The sequence below is a fragment of the Tachypleus tridentatus genome, chromosome 7, assembly GCF_004210375.1.
Source record: "Tachypleus tridentatus isolate NWPU-2018 chromosome 7, ASM421037v1, whole genome shotgun sequence".
NCBI lineage: Eukaryota > Metazoa > Arthropoda > Merostomata > Xiphosura > Limulidae > Tachypleus > Tachypleus tridentatus.
Window position 1 is genome coordinate 102,007,992 of NC_134831.1, and position 17,558 is coordinate 102,025,549.

Sequence of the window (17,558 nt, forward strand, 5' to 3'; positions counted from 1 at the left end):
AAGGTGTACAAACGCTCTGTTAATTGGATAATATATTAGTGGACGGATGATTCATCTATGTTTAAATTAGAAGTTTGTTTTTGAATTTCGCACAAAGCTACTCGAGGATTATCTGTAGTAGCGTCCCTAATTTAGCACTATAACACTAGAGGGAAGGCAGCTAGTCATCACTATCCACCGCCAACTCTTGGGCTACTCTTTTACCAATGAATAGTGGGATTGACTGTCACATTATAACGCCCCCACGGCTAAAAGGACGAGCATATTTGGCGCGATGGGGATGCGAACCCGCGACCCTCAGATGACGAGTCGCACGCCTTAACACGCTTGGCCATGCCGGGCCTAAAGGAGAGTATATTAAAACTATTTCAATAAAGTGGCAACTTATGTAAGCTTACTTGGGAAAATTATATTAAATGTTATGACCGACTCTTACCGTTCAACAGTGACAAGAAAACAAGTCACATTAGATGTTATGACCGACTCTTACTGTTCAACAGTGACAAGAAGACAAGTCACATTAGGTGTTATCAACAGTGACAAGAAGACAAGTCACATTAGGTGTTATGACCGACTCTTACCGTTCAACAGTGACAAGAAGACAAGTCACATTAGATGTTATGACCGACTCTTACCGTTCAACAGTGACAAGAAGACAAGTCACATTAGATGTTATGACCGACTCTTACCGTTCAACAGTGACAAGAAGACAAGTCACATTAGGTGTTATGACCGACTCTTACCGTTCAACAGTGACAAGAAGACAAGTCACATTAGATGTTACGACAAGTTCAAAGAGTTCAAAATAAACTTTCAGTTCAACAGTTCCTTAAATGTCTTATCAATATTTTGTCAAGTTAGGAAATTGAGTTTCAGAAAATATTTGTTGGTTACCTTGCCTTAAGCACAAAATTACACAATGAGCGATTTGTGCTGTGCTCTCCATTGGTATTCCAGCCCAAGTTTTAGCGTCGTAGATGCAGTGTCTTTCCGTTGGGCCAGTGAGGAGAGTGGTAGACAAAACATGCAACAAAATAAATTAGGTTTGAGAGAATTATGTTTAAATAATTTCTTACTTGAAGCGCCTCTAGTGATAAGTGAAGTAATCAACCTTGATAGAAACGTATTCACAGTTATAATAATAATTCGTCATTGACGAAACTTAAAACGTTTATAATCTGTGTATTTACCTGTTATTTTGTCACATAATTATATATAATTATGGATATAAATATGTTGTACGCATTTAAGTTATTTGTATTTATTCCGTGTTATCGTATATACATAGTTATGGTCACTCGGTAGGGAGGTATATGGTGGCGCTCCTTAAATCTGATCTACATTTTCTAGTGTTCGTTAGTGGCGACTTCAGGAATCTTTCCTTCACTCCCACTCTGAAACATCATTATATCAAAGACTGGTGTTCTCTGGAATGGGAAAAAACTTGGTTGTTTGACAATTTTCTGACCTGGTCATTTTATCCGTGACTTTTCATAGGACACTGGTTAAAGAACTTGTGTATATTGGTCCAGAGCTCGTGTAGCTTAATTTCAAGGTATTGTTGCTTTCAACCTTGAACAGAATTCATTAAAACTGAGAATAATTTATATGAAAACAGTAGAAGTTCTGGAAACAAATCATTCGAAAAATGCAAAATACCAGATAAATCAACATTTTTTTATCCACATGTTTCTATTAAGATTTCACGTGTAAATTTCAATGTCCACATTATGAACTTATTTCTTTATAACTTAAAGTTTTTAGGAAGACGAGGATACATGTATATTTAAACGTTCCGTTTCTAAATCAGCATTATATCTGTCACGTTTCATTAAATCAAAAATGCATTTATATTTTAGATTTAACAACTAGATGTATTTGTCAAACAGTCTTAAAAACTTGGTATTACTTTACAAACGTTTTGGATTAGCAATAAATCAGCAGACCTCTACAAGGAAGTTATAAAGAGTTGAATCCGCGTTACACTGTTGTGTTTTCTCGAGTGTTTTTTCTTACAGAAAACCCATATTATGTTATCTGTTGTGTCCACCGAAGGGAATCGAACCCCTGGGTTTAGTGTTGTAAACCCATCGACTTACTGCTGTACCAGCAGGAAACGTTCCACTCTTATTTCTATGTAATATGAAAACAGATTAAATGGGCAGGTTAGGCGCAACTGCCATTAAAAAAAAAAAAAGAGACTGCACATTAGGCTTAACTCCTTTTAAAATAAACTGCAGATTAAGCCTTACTTCTATTAAAAAGGGTTGCAGGTTAGCTTAACTGATTTTAAAACTAGTTAAAAGTTAGGCGCAATTTCTATTAAAATAGGCTGTAAATTAATAACTTCTTTTAAAATAAACTGCAGATTAAGCCTTACTTCTATTAAAAAGGGTTGCAGGCTAGCTTAACTGATTTTAAAACTGGTTAAAAGTTAGGCGCAATTTCTATTAAAATAGGCTGTAAATTAAACATAGAAAATTAAGAACGTCGACTGTAGAACAAAGTTACTCAAAAATTAGGCCTAACGTTAAAAAAAAAAATTCTACCAACTTAGAAATATTTTAGTAAACGACGATCGTGGGACGTGTAGAAAAATTTCGCATTCTTTTTAATAACTTTAATATACAACTATAACAAAACACAATCTACAAATAAGTGTTACCATTACGGATAATGCTTTGTTGAGTCGAAAACCATTTAAAATAGCTCATTTATGACGAGTACAAATATATATCTGTTTATCCTTAGGTCTCAACTACTACAAGCATGAATACTGTGTTCAGTGAACACATGTTTGGCTCTTCTTATCCGTGTTTACGATAGATAACACCGAATTCTTTAGGAGCCACTAGAGACAAGTGGGAAACTCTTACAGACTTCAAATAAACTATTTAACAAAAAAAAAACAGCTGTGTGAAAGCCTCTGTTGCTTTGAGCCATATTAGTAAAGAAGATATAGAGAGTGCAGTTTGTTTTACTGTTGTATTTGTGTGTTTGTTTTTGTAACCCATTTCTGCTTGCAGATCAGACCATAACACTATGTAACACAAATTTTGTTCCTGGATAGTATATGTTATTTCTTAATTGCTTATGTTGTAAGAGTACAGAAAATAGCCATTATTCTCTTTGCTTTTGTGACCTGGATAATGAAATTAACCTATTTTCTATGTAAAAACTAGCAAATTTGCACATTTTCTTTTACATAAGGTGTGAATAAAACATCTTATGATTCAAGATTTACATGTATTTATACTAAAGTAATACAAAAATGAACAAAAATGTTTAGAAGTGAATAGTTTTTCGAGATTTGCGACTGTAATGTAAATCACTTTCACGTATCAGCCCCCAAATATAGTCTCCCATCATGTTTTCGTTATACACTCCCAGGTCACAAAAGCAAAGTTTGAAGAGAAAAATAGTTTTTTTTCCATTTACTTTAGGCATAAGCAATTGAGAGGTAACACTTTCTGCCAAGTAATAAGAAAGTGTAAAAAAAATCGTTACATAGTGTAAACTGTTTATTCAGTGTGTAATAAATAATATTTTTCACGTTCCACAATAACAATGATCAGTGCAAAGAATAATCATACCAGTGCAGTCCCTGGTCAGAACTCTAAGTGCACTCGTTTGTATAGAAATAATAATCAAGAAAGGCTTTATAAAACCCCTTGTTAATCCCAGTTACCATAACGAAAGTTGTCTGTGGTAATTACAGCTCCCAAATCCGATGGTAATATCTCAGTTACCAGCCCAAACCTTAGCTCTGATGTTAAACTAATCAGTAATTATGGAAAATCAATTCATGGTAATAAGTTCAATACCACGACTCCTACTGTCTGCAGTAAGTTGTAACAAGACAACTACCCCTAACAGTTCTAATAATTTTTTAAGTAGAAATGAAATGAAACCACTCCAATATATTCCCGCTATAAGTCATTCCCAAACTCAGCCCTTATTATAAATATGAAAATGTCTTAAAAGATAAATTTATCTTTTAAAGATATTTTTATATTTATAATATTAAAGTCGGATTTGTAGTCCAATTTAAGATAGTTTATGTCATTTCTACTTAACATCTTTTATTATTTCATTTCTTTTAAATGGGCACAGGTTGGGCACATATATTACTGTGATTCCGTTACATTTCTACTTCAGTAATTACTAGAACTTTTTAGAGGTAACTACCCACAGACAGTGAAAAGCAGCAGACGTTGAGACATTGTAGGCCTAAGTAATCAACCCCTTATTCTTACGCTCGGCATGGTCAAGTGGTTAAGGCGATCGACTCGTACTCTGACGGTTGCATGTTCGAAACCCAGTTATACTATTTTGTTGATAAAAGACGGTGGGTGTTCTTGCACTTCTAAATTAGGGACGGCTAGCGCAGAAATTTAAACCATACTTTCTCTGTTTGATTGTAATAACAAATGGAGTCTATTAGATGAAATGTTCTCAAGAGACAATACCTGCTATTCAATTTACTGTTCACTGTAAGTCAACGATAAGTTCACGAACTTATAACACAGAAATGTAGATCGTCTATTGTGTAGCTGTGCGCTGAAACAAACCAACACTTACTCTCTCGGACTGTTCTTCATAAGTGTGTTAGTAAAACATTAAAAGGTTTAACTCAGTAGAACTTATTGTATCATTTCATTAGAGTATGTTGATTTTCTAGTTTTTCTTTAACACCAGTTTAATACCTCTTGGTGTTATAGATAGGTAGGTACAGCTCAACTATCTGTACCTATGTTTGAAGTGAATCACGTGATAGAAGATGGACATATAATGTGGTCAAACATATTTAACAATAAGAAATCTCACCTACTTTACTGTAACCTAGCCATTCATTATATACAAAACATATGTTCAGTTTCTCCAATATATTTTAAGTGCTACAGAACAAAATATCTTCAGTTACGATCATAATAAACCAAAAGAATTCAAATAATAATACATTTAATGATATCTAGGTGTAGTTGTTTGAAAATATTAATAAATACATTTAATGACATCTGGGTGTAGTTGTTTGAAATATTAATAATACATTTAATGACATCTAGATGTTGTTTAAATAATAATAGTACATTTAGTGACATCTAGGTGTAGTTGTTTGAAATAATAATAATACATTTAATGACATCTAGGTGTAGCTGTTTGAAATAATAATAATACATTTAGTGACATCTAGGTGTAGTTGTTTGAAATATTAATAAATACATTTAATGACATCTGGGTGTAGTTGTTTGAAATAATAATAATACATTTAATGACATCTAGATGTTGTTTAAATAATAATAGTACATTTAGTGACATCTAGGTGTAGTTGTTTCAAATAATAATAATACATTTAGTGACATCTAGGTGTAGTTGTTTCAAATATTAATAATACATTTAGTTCCCTTGCTTAATTTTCAAGTTTTCTACTCGTTCATATAATCCGCCTATTTTAAGAAGTTCTTTTCTATTTCTTCTTTTCGCCTACACTTAAGTTAAAAACCCTTTTCCAATCTGTTCATTTAGTCTGTAATTATTATAAGAAACCTTTTCCTATTCGTTCTTTCCGTTTATACCTGAGTTAAAATTTTATTTGTTCGTTTAGTCTATAATTACTTTAAAACGGCCTTCCCTATCCGATACGTCGCTTAAAATTAAGAACAGGTAACTGTTGTATATCTTACTTATCTCCTGATTGATGTTTGGTGTAAACCTTTACATGAATTTTACTAATGGTTCTTGAATCACAAGAGCAGTGACAATAGAGATCCTCAAACCAGTGACATCTAAAACACAATGTTGTTTTTGTGTTTGTTTTATCATTCAACCGTGTAAGTAACTCCACATTGTTTCGTTATTTCCTAGACCATCCTGAACTCCATGCACAAATACCAGCCGAGGTTTCACCTTGTACGGGCTAACGACATCTTGAAGCTGCCGTACAGTACGTTCCGTACATACGTTTTTAAAGAGACTGAGTTTATCGCAGTCACGGCTTATCAAAACGAAAAGGTCAGTGACGTCATTTTGTTGACGGTGTTAATGTACGAACAAATAATTTTGTTAATTCATTTAATACTATTTAAAACGTTAGATAAAAAGAACTGTGTCATGTCTCTAACATGAGCATATTGTGTGCTGCTTATGTCATAATTAGTTTAACACTGTCGTCTTCATACCATGGTCAGTCTTCATACCATGATCATATTTCGTAGTGTTCGTCAGGATTAGCTTAAGTCTGTATTAACCCTTTAAGGACTAACTGAAATTAGTAACTTAATTCAAGTTTATTCTACATCTGAACATAAGTAGTTTATGTCTTCACTGTCATAACTTATTTCTCTAGTTTCAACAGCTTCAACACTAATTTTCTAAAGTGTTCACAGCGCAGAATCAGAACTAATTATTTTAGATTTTTTATACGGTGTCATGAATAATTATCCTAGTTTTTATACGGTGTCATGAATGATTATCCTAGTTTTTATACGGTGTCATGAATGATTATCCTAGTTTTTATACGGTGTCATGAATGATTATCCTAGTTTTTATACGGTGTCATGAATGATTATCCTAGTTTTTATACGGTGTCATGAATGATTATCCTAGATTTTATACGGTGTCATGAATGATTATCCTAGTTTTATACGGTGTCATGAATGATTATCCTAGTTTTATACGGTGTCATGAATAATTATCCTAGTTTTTATACGGTGTCATGAATGATTATCCTAGATTTTATACGGTGTCATGAATGATTATCCTAGTTTTTATACGGTGTCATGAATAATTATCCTAGTTTTTATACGGTGTCATGAATAATTATCCTAGTTTTTATACGGTGTCATGAATGATTATCCTAGTTTTTATACGGTGTCATGAATGATTATCCTAGTTTTTATACGGTGTCATGAATGATTATTCTAGTTTTTATACGGTGTCATGAATGATTATCCTAGTTTTTATACGGTGTCATGAATGATTATCCTAGTTTTTATACGGTGTCATGAATAATTATCCTAGTTTTTATACGGTGTCATGAATGATTATTCTAGTTTTTATACGGTGTCATGAATGATTATCCTAGTTTTTATACGGTGTCATGAATGATTATCCTAGTTTTTATACGGTGTCATGAATGATTATCCTAGTTTTTATACGGTGTCATGAATGATTATCCTAGTTTTTATACGGTGTCATGAATGATTATCCTAGTTTTATACGGTGTCATGAATGATTATCCTAGTTTTTATACGGTGTCATGAATGATTATTCTAGTTTTTATACGGTGTCATGAATGATTATCCTAGTTTTTATACGGTGTCATGAATGATTATCCTAGTTTTTATACGGTGTCATGAATGATTATCCTAGTTTTTATACGGTGTCATGAATAATTATCCTAGTTTTATACGGTGTCATGAATGATTATCCTAGTTTTTATACGGTGTCATGAATGATTATCCTAGTTTTATACGGTGTCATGAATGATTATCCTAGTTTTTATACGGTGTCATGAATGATTATCCTAGTTTTTATACGGTGACATGAATGATTATCCTAGTTTTTATACGGTGACATGAATAATTATCCTAATTTTTATATGGTGTCATGAATAATTATCCTAGTTTTTATACGGTGTCATGAATGATTATCCTAGTTTTTATACGGTGTCATGAATGATTATCCTAGTTTTTATACGGTGTCATGAATAATTATCCTAGTTTTTATACGGTGGCATGAATGATTATCCTAGTTTTTTACACAGTGTCATGAATGATTATCCTAGTCTTTAACACAGTGTCATAAATAATTAACCTATTTTTTCACAGTGTCATGAATGATTATTCTAGTTTTTACACAGTGTCATAAATAATCATCCTATGTTTTACACAGTGTCATGAATGATTATCCTAGTCTTTAACACAGTGTCATAAATAATTAACCTATTTTTTCACAGTGTCATGAATGATTATTTTAGTTTTTACACAGTGGCATAAATATTTTTTCTAGTCTTTTACGAATTACTAAGTTTTGTCAATTTATAAATTTTATGTCTTCAAATCTTATATTGTTTGCCTAAATCATCGCTATCGCCTATAAGGAAGTAATGGATCATCTGAGATGAACCTTTGTCTACGTGAATACAAATTTAATATTTGTCTTATTTTAAGTTTCATCCTAAGAAATAGAACATACCAGCTTTCCTAAGTCTTTATTTCTCTAGGTTGTTTTCACTTGGTTTTATATCACAACTGCTGAAGTAGAAACTGCTAAACTTAAGTTTAGCTTGACTGAAACTAACAACCAAGTTGTTTGTAACCAAATTAAGTCTTATCATTCGAACGCTGACGATTTCGATTTTGAATTATTTTTTGTGAGGGCGATTGATGGCACTATTCGCGTCCTGATCTGCACTCGACATAAGCCTAACATGTCATTTGTTGTGTAGTCAGAACAAAAATTTCTGATTCGAAGGAATTTGCTTCTTTATAAAATTTTCTAACATGGCTTATAATTATGTTTTTCTAGACAATTTAAATTTGCAATTACTGCTTGAAAACAGAATGTTTATTCGAGTAAGTCGGTAAATATTATGTAACAGCATACTCATTATAAAATCATTAATTTTTTTATTTCAGTTAAACACACCTATAAAATTGTTCGAGTATATGTCGACTCTCCGATAGTGGCGCTTTAAAATACCCTCACGAATATATAGAATTAAAACTAAAACAAATATTCGTAAGAAAGTAAATAGTTAATATTTAAGTTAATATCGGGCCAGTAAAGAGTTAAATACATGTTCGTGTGTGTGTTATAGCAAAGCTACATCGGGCAATGTGCTGTGTCCACCGAGGGGACTCGAATTCATTATTTGAGCGTCGAAACTCAGTAGACTTAACGTTGTTCCAGCGGAGAACAAAAGAATTCAAATTCGAATATTATCACGAAAATAAATAATAAAAAACTTTAAAGTTAAACAACATATTCTGGTATTATTAAAGATTTAGAACTCGTACTTTCCTCGAATCATTAAAAAATTAAAAGTTATAGTGTTCTTACATAAATAAAGAATTAAAACTATTATCAGGTCAATAAATGTTAAAACTTAAACTGTTCTCAGGTTAATAAGGAGCTAAAACTCAACTATTATCACAGAGCTAAAATTTATACTATTCTAAAGTCGATAAAAGGGTGGATAGTTATTTTAGTTAACATAAAGCTGCATAATAGGCTATCTTCGTTTTACCACACAGGTATCGAAAGCCGGTTTTTAACGTTATAAGTTTTCAGACCTACGCTTAGTGACTAGGAAACGTTAAGAATTAAAACGTAAGCCTACTTTGAATCCATTTGAGAGTCAAAAGACCAACAACTTTTGTGTCAACAGATTTAAAAGTAAACTTTTTTCAACAGATAGTTTAATATCACTGTTTCCAACCCAAGGTACGTTGTTACAAATATTGATCTTCCTAATAATTCATAAATTGGTTTTAGAATCTTAAACTTCAAACACTAATGAAATATTGTTAACAGAACCTGTTGCTCAGTAGTGTCGTTTGTTATGACTACAAGGCAGTCAGTTATTCAAGCTAGATCCACTATAGTATTTAAACCTTCGAAACCATGACTAAATACAAGCATGAAAAGGTCATACTTGACTTCTACTATATATATGTATATAACAAACATGTTTATCGTATTTCTGACAAATGTTTGCTACTATTTTCAAAATACACTGTAATCTACTTATTTGGTCCATATGAGGTCACAAGTTATTCAAATTATTTGTCATTTTAAAAAGTTTCGTAAAGAAAAAAAACATATCCACCGGACGCTTAAGATATTACAATAGCAATAGTGACAGATGCTATAACAACTTAACTGTATATCTCATTAATTTTACCAGTCACCTAGTATACATATTTGCAGACAAACATTTAGAGTTTACCGTATACATATATTTTGTGATTGAATATCACATACTAAGTTAACACATATCAGAAGGGATACCATTCTTTTGTGTCCATAATGTAACACACATTCTGTAGAGTTAATTGTGTTATTAATTAGAGATTTATCCATCTTGCTGTAATTATATGTACATTCGAAACGCTCGCAATTTCCTTAATATATACGTTTGAAGTCATAAATATCTATTACACATCACACTAACTGTATCGCTTATATTCAGGTTCTATCACACCAACCACTTATCATTGTTTTATCATACTGTCTGTTCTATTAATACTAGGGTTCTGTCATACTAACCAGTTATCATTGTTTTATCACACTGTCTATGCTATTAATACTAGGGTTCTATCGTACCAACCAGTTATCATTGTTTTATCATACTGTCTATACTATTAATACTAGGGTTTTGTCATACCAACTAGTTATCATTGTTTTATCACACTGTCTATACTATTAATACTAGGGTTCTGTCATACCAACCAGTTATCATTGTTTTATCACACTGTCTATACTATTAGTACAAGGGTTCTGTCGTACCAACCAGTTATCATTGTTTTATCATACTGTCTATACTATTAATACTAGGGTTTTGTCATACCAACCAGTTATCATTGTTTTATCATACTGTCTATACTATTAATACTAGGGTTCTGTCATACCAACCAGTTATCATTGTTTTATAACACTGTCTATACTATTAATACTAGGGTTCTGTCGTACCAACCAGTTATCATTGTTTTATCATACTGTCTGTTCTATTAATACTAGGGTTCTGTCATACCAACCAGTTATCATTGTTTTATAACACTGTCTATACTATTAATACTAGGGTTCTGTCACACCAACCAGTTATCATTGTTTTATAACACTGTCTATACTATTAATACTAGGGTTCTGTCACACCAACCAGTTATCATTGTTTTATCATACTGTCTGTTCTATTAATACTATGGTTCTGTCGTACCAACCAGTTGTCATTGTTTTATCATACTGTCTGTTCTATTAATACTAGGGTTCTGTCGTACCAACCAGTTATCATTGTTTTATCACATTGTCTGTTCTATTAATACTAGGGTTGTCATACCAACCAGTTATCATTGTTTTATAACACTGTCTATACTATTAATACTAGGGTTCTGTCGTACCAACCAGTTATCATTGTTTTATCATACTGTCTGTTCTATTAATACTAGGGTTCTGTCATACCAACCAGTTATCATTGTTTTATAACACTGTCTATACTATTAATACTAGGGTTCTGTCACACCAACCAGTTATCATTGTTTCATCATACTGTCTGTTCTATTAATACTAGGGTTCTGTCATACCAACTAGTTATCATTGTTTTATAACACTGTCTATACTATTAATACTAGGGTTCTGTCACACCAACCAGTTATCATTGTTTTATAACACTGTCTATACTATTAATACTAGGGTTCTGTCACACCAACCAGTTATCATTGTTTTATCATACTGTCTGTTCTATTAATACTATGGTTCTGTCATACCAACCAGTTATCATTGTTTTATCATACTGTCTGCTCTATTAATACTAGGGTTCTGTCGTACCAACCAGTTATCATTGTTTTATCACATTGTCTGTTCTATTAATACTAGGGTTGTCATATCAACCAGTTATCATTGTTTTATCATACTGTCTGTTATATTAATACTAGGGTTCTGTCATACCAACCAGTTATCATTGTTTTATCATACTGTCTGTTCTATTAATACTAGGGTTCTGTCATACCAACCAGTTATCATTGTTTTATCATACTGTATGTTCCATTAATACTAGGGTTCTGTCATACCAACCAGTTATCATTGTTTTATCATACTGTCTGTTATATTAATACTAGGGTTCTGTCATACCAACCAGTTATCATTGTTTTATCATACTGTCTGTTCTATTAATACTAGGGTTCTGTCATACCAACCAGTTATCATTGTTTTATCATACTGTATGTTCTATTAATACTAAGGTTCTGTCGTACCAACCAGTTATCATTGTTTTATCATACTGTCTGTTCTATTAATACTAAGGTTCTGTCGTACCAACCAGTTATCATTGTTTTATCACACTGTCTGTTCTATTAATACTAAGGTTCTGTCACACCAACCAGTTATCATTGTTTTATCACACTGTCTGTTCTATTAATACTAGGGTTCTGTCGTACCAACCAGTTATCATTGTTTTATCATACTGTCTGTTCTATTAATACTAAGGTTCTGTCACACCAACCAGTTATCATTGTTTTATCACACTGTCTGTTTTATTAATACTAGGGTTCTGTCGTACCAACCAGTTATCATTGTTTTATCATACTGTCTGTTCTATTAATACTAGGGTTCTGTCGTACCAACCAGTTATCATTGTTTTATCACACTGTCTGTTCTATTAATACTAGGGTTCTGTCGTACCAGCCAGTTATCATTGTTTTATCATACTGTCTGTTCTATTAATACTAAGGTTCTGTCATACCAACCACTTATCATTATTTTATCACACTGTCTGTTCTATTTATACTAAGGTTCTGTTAAACCAAAGAGTTATCATTGTTTTATCACACTGTCTGTTCTTTTCATACTAAGGTTCTATCACACCAGACAGTTGACAACGTTTCATAACATTGTCTCTACTGTTAACACTTGTGCTCTAGGATACAGTAAAAGTCACCTGTAGTTACACTGGCTATATCTTGAATTTATATCTAAATATCACGATAAATAAACCACTACCGCTCATGTTTATTGATTGTTTTATTAGTTTCGTTTTGAATAAATAGAGCCTAAAGCAAACCTTAAGAAAATGACCTAAATTAATAATTCGGTTCTCAACTCCTTTCTCACTATCAATTAAGTATATATATTTAAAAAATAGCAATAATTAGTTATTAATTAAACGAATATAATTAACGAACCATTTTTGCACGAGCAAGTCATTCTAAAAGACGAGTTAGATGAAGACATTAAACAATTATTGGCTTAACATTTTATTTAAAAGGTAGTTTACAAAAATAGGTGTTACTGCATACATTTGGTTTAATATTTTTCTTTCTTCCGAGTTTTTGTTTAAAAATGATTGAAACACAGCCAATGCTACATTTTTTTCAAATATACTTCTGATTGTACACTATTCTTACGCTTATATTGAAATTATAACATCTACAAAATTAAACGTTTGGAAATACTTTTATCCTTTGGTTACGTAAATCCTAATGTATTTTTCGATAGGTGTCACTACATGTTGCATCCAGTCTTCGTCCATTGTTCGCTCATAATCATTACAAGAAAAAAATAACTTTTCTCTTACTTGAAATAGTTTAAAAGAAAACCTATCACTTTTTCGTGAGAGTTTTATTTTGTTTTCATTACGTAATGTTACAACAGGAAATTTATCTCCCAAATACTGGGAAGAAATGAAGAAAAAATTCACTCTTAAACTCTTCACGTTCATCGAGAGAACTTAGGTCAAAGTTCATATACTGAGGTACTGAAAAAGACAGAAGGTGCAAGTTTTTTATTTTTTCTCCGAGCGGTGTATAACATTTCAGGCTGACTACGTTAAAGTAATAAAACACATTTGCTACGCACGTGACACACGGTAGGTTGTTTTTTTATATCTTTTCCTACGTTTTCACGATAGGATTTTATCTTTAAACAGGTATAACCGTCAAAGCTATATATGCCAACTGCCTCACAAAGGTTTAATAATCTCCAGTTAAAGGTTCAATGCAGACAGTACGAGGTAATCCTGGTAGCTAACCTGATGCGTATTTATCTTTAATTTTTAAAACGTACTGACATAGACAAATGACCGTAAAATGAATTATTTCGTGAATCACTAATGCCTAACTTTATTCTGAGAGTTTGGCTCTGTTGTTGTTAAGCGCCCAGCCACACAAAAGGCTATCTGTGGTATGCCCATCACGGGTATCAAAACCCAATGTTTAACGTTATAAGCCTTCAGAATTTCCACTGTGCCACATTTAGGATGATAATAAAGTAAACATGGCACCCATAGATATTTTACACTTCTTTAGATAAAGTGGGGTTTTTTTCTTTGTATTATTCTGACAGTAAAGTTGGGTATAACTTTCTATTGGTCCTCCGCTGGTCCAGCGGTAAGTCTACGGATTTACAACACTAAAATCAGTGGTTCGATTTCCCTTGGTGGACTCAGCAGATAGCACAACGTAGCTTTGCTATAAGAAAACTTACATACACCCGCGCTTTCTATTGTAAACTTAATACTGGAGTCAGAATTTGGAAGTTTTAGTATAAAAATAATCTCGTACATTTTTATTATTATCAATACTAACAGGAACGCCCCCATACGGGTGGCTCTTTCTCTAATTGTAGTATAAACATATCATTGAGAAATGTTTATCAAGAAAATGAATATTTTCTAAAAATGGATTTACTTCTAGAATCTCCTGCACGGGGAAAGAGTTCAGAGTGTGTTCTTCATTCAGATATAACTCACTGCGTTACTTAATGTGCAGAGTTGAAAATTTTCATAAGCGTCACTGTTTTATATATTAAAAATTGTGCTGTTTATTGAAAAATTGATATTTGTTTAAGAACTCCAGTATTTCAGTACTACATTTAAAAATTACATCAATAAATATGTAACCAAACCCTCACATGCAGTCCTAGTGAAGGAAAGACGTGTTATTGTTGTGAGGAGAGTACATTTTTTTAACTTGTGTTCTGTAATAAAGAAATGGTTGTAATACATATTACAGTTATTTTTATAATTGTCTGAATCTTGAATAGCCAATATATAAGTTTTAACATATTATACTTTGTACTGCAATCCAATAGATAGCGCAGGAGTTTTGGTTACATACATAGATACTGACATACATGTTACGTCCATTGTAGTAAGATTAATGTACAACAATTCTTTATGGAAGTGAAAGTAGCGGTGTGTTTAGTCTAGTAATAAAGTAACCAGAAAAAGTAAAATGTAACTTCTGATGAACGTGACCTTTAGGCCCGGCATAGCCAGGTGGTTAAGGCACTCGACTCGTAATATGAGGGTGGCCCTTTCAGTCGTGGGGGCGTTATAATATTACGATCAATCCCACTGTTCGTTGGTAAAAGAGTAGCCCAAGAGTTGGCGGTGGTTAGTGATGACTAGCTGCTTTCCCTCTAGTCTTACACTGCTAAATTAGGGATGGCTAGCGCAGACAACCCTCGAGTAGCTTTGCGCGAAATTGAAAATAAACCAAACCAAAACCTTTTGAAAACAACTTAATGATAAAGTTTATCTGTAATCACAGTTCATGTTTCACTTATTAAAACAAGATAAATATTTTTGAGAGAAATCGCAACTGTTGATAAAGTTAACGAGTTCCTTATTTTTGTTCGGTAAAATAGTTTTCTGAAGAGTGAGTGTTTGTAGTTAACCCTAATTTACTCAATGGCTATTTATGCTGTGATTTCCACGGGTATCGAAACCCGATTTTTAAGGTTGTAAGTCTTCCTTTTCTTTACTTTTTCAAGATGGAAAAACTTTCTTTTTTTGGCAAACACTTGTTCATAGAGTTAACGTCGTAGAATAACACTAGTGTCATCTTCTTAAGGGAGTGAGTGTGTTGTAACGGTTGTCTATAAATGGTTTCTCATAACAGTCTCGTCTACTGTTAGAATTATATAAATTCCTTCATTCGATCATATACAAAATAATATGTTTGGTAACAATCTAATGTCTTTAAATTCTTATAATATATAATACTCTTCTGTAAAATACCCGTGTTAGCAAAAACAGAAATTACCCGTTGGTTCTTTAAAATTCTATCTATATTTGTGTAAAATTCAGCTTTTAGGAAATCCCATTTATTAACTTTCTAGAATTTTTCTAAAAGGAACATTCGCACTGACCTACTAAAGAGTGCTTGTGAGAAAACATTGTTCTGATCCACTGGAGACTTCTTATAAGAAGAACATTCCCACTAATCAACTATAAACTGCTTCTGAGAGAAACAGTTCCATCTATTGACTTCATTAAAAAGACAACTTTTAGAAGAACCATATGAATACTCCAAATTTAGAAAGTATAGATCAAGCCGTTTCGAGCACACAGTTATGGAACATTACATATCAAGCCGTTTCGAGCACACAGTTATGGAACATTACATATCAAGCCGTTTCGAGCACACAGTTATGGAACGTGACATATCAAGCCGTTTCGAGCACACAGTTATGGAACATTACATATCAAGCCGTTTCGAGCACACAGTTATGGAACATGACATATCAAGCCGTTTCGAGCACACAGTTATGGAACATGACATATCAAGCCGTTTCGAGCACACAGTTATGGAACATGACATCATAACATGGAAGGGTTAAAAAAAACGTTACTACAAATATTTTTTTAAAATCTCATTAAATCCAAATTTACGTTATACATGCGTTGCAATGATTGGAACAATGGAAATAAGTGCGAATTTATAAGTGAGTGCAAAGTGTTCTCTGTTGAGGTCTGTCCACCGGTATCGATAATATTTGAACCAATTACACACACGCACAGACACGCCATGCACTTTTATGTGCAACATAAGTATGTGTTTTGTTCTAACTCAAAGATATTACATTCAAATTCACTTGCGACTCGTAAAAGACAAAAAGTATCAGGCCTAGCTGAGCTCTTCAAAGCACGTATTAAAACAAGAGCAGACAGTATTTACCACAGAAAAACACGTTCCTCTGCTTGTCCCCAAGATATCTCGCTGTAGAGAAACAACCGCGGTCTAATTAACAAGGTACTTTCTATGATTGTGTAACGTCTAGTTCAGAGAGTCTCTTGGAAGGGGGTTGAGATAATTGTCAGAACTGGCAGTTAAAAGTATCACTGATAACGAACAGGCGCACTCTGGCGTACAGCCTTGTCATTACTATTTGATGCGAATCTAACAAAATCTTTTACAGAGGTAAGTGCAGTCAGCAAGTGTGATACCAAAAGAAAGCCCATCTACAGCTTAGTGTTTTTAACACAGAAAATTACGGCGTCCCTGTGTAACAAAGCCTCACTGATATAGTTAATAACGAATCTCGGAGACAGTATAGGAACTGCAGCGTGTACTAACATACACTTTTATAGTGAATAAAGATTGTAAGAGACAAGAAGAAAACTCCAGTGTGCGCATTTTACAAACACACAATTATACAGTGAATAAAGATTGTTAGAAACAACGAAGAAAGCTCCAGTGTGCACACTTTACAAACACACAATTATACAGTGAATAAAGATTGTTAGAAACAACGAAGAAAACTCCAGTGTGCTCACTTTACAAACACACAAATTATACAGTAAATAAAGATTGTTAGAAACAACGAAGAAAGCTCCAGTGTGCACACTTTACAAACACACAATTATACAGTGAATAAAGACTGTTAGAAACAACGAAGAAAACTCCAGTGTGCACACTTTACAAACACACAATTATACAGTGAATAAAGACTGTGAGAAACAACGAAGAAAACTCCAGTGTGCACACTTTACAAACACACAATTATATAGTGAATAAAGACTGTTAGAAAAAAGGAAGAAAACTCCAGTGTGCACACTT

The 17,558-nt window shown here is 32.8% G+C and overlaps 1 protein-coding gene across 1 annotated transcript in view; it reads left to right on the top strand.

Annotated features, from left to right (window-relative positions):
- LOC143256307 (T-box transcription factor TBX3-like) overlaps positions 1–17,558 on the top strand; it is a 65,676-nt gene that overhangs the window by 25,871 nt on the left and 22,247 nt on the right. Inside the window, exon 3 of the mRNA XM_076513381.1 lies at positions 5,866–6,012. Coding sequence (XP_076369496.1) covers positions 5,866–6,012 — 147 coding nt within the window. The remainder of the gene's footprint in view (positions 1–5,865; positions 6,013–17,558) is intronic.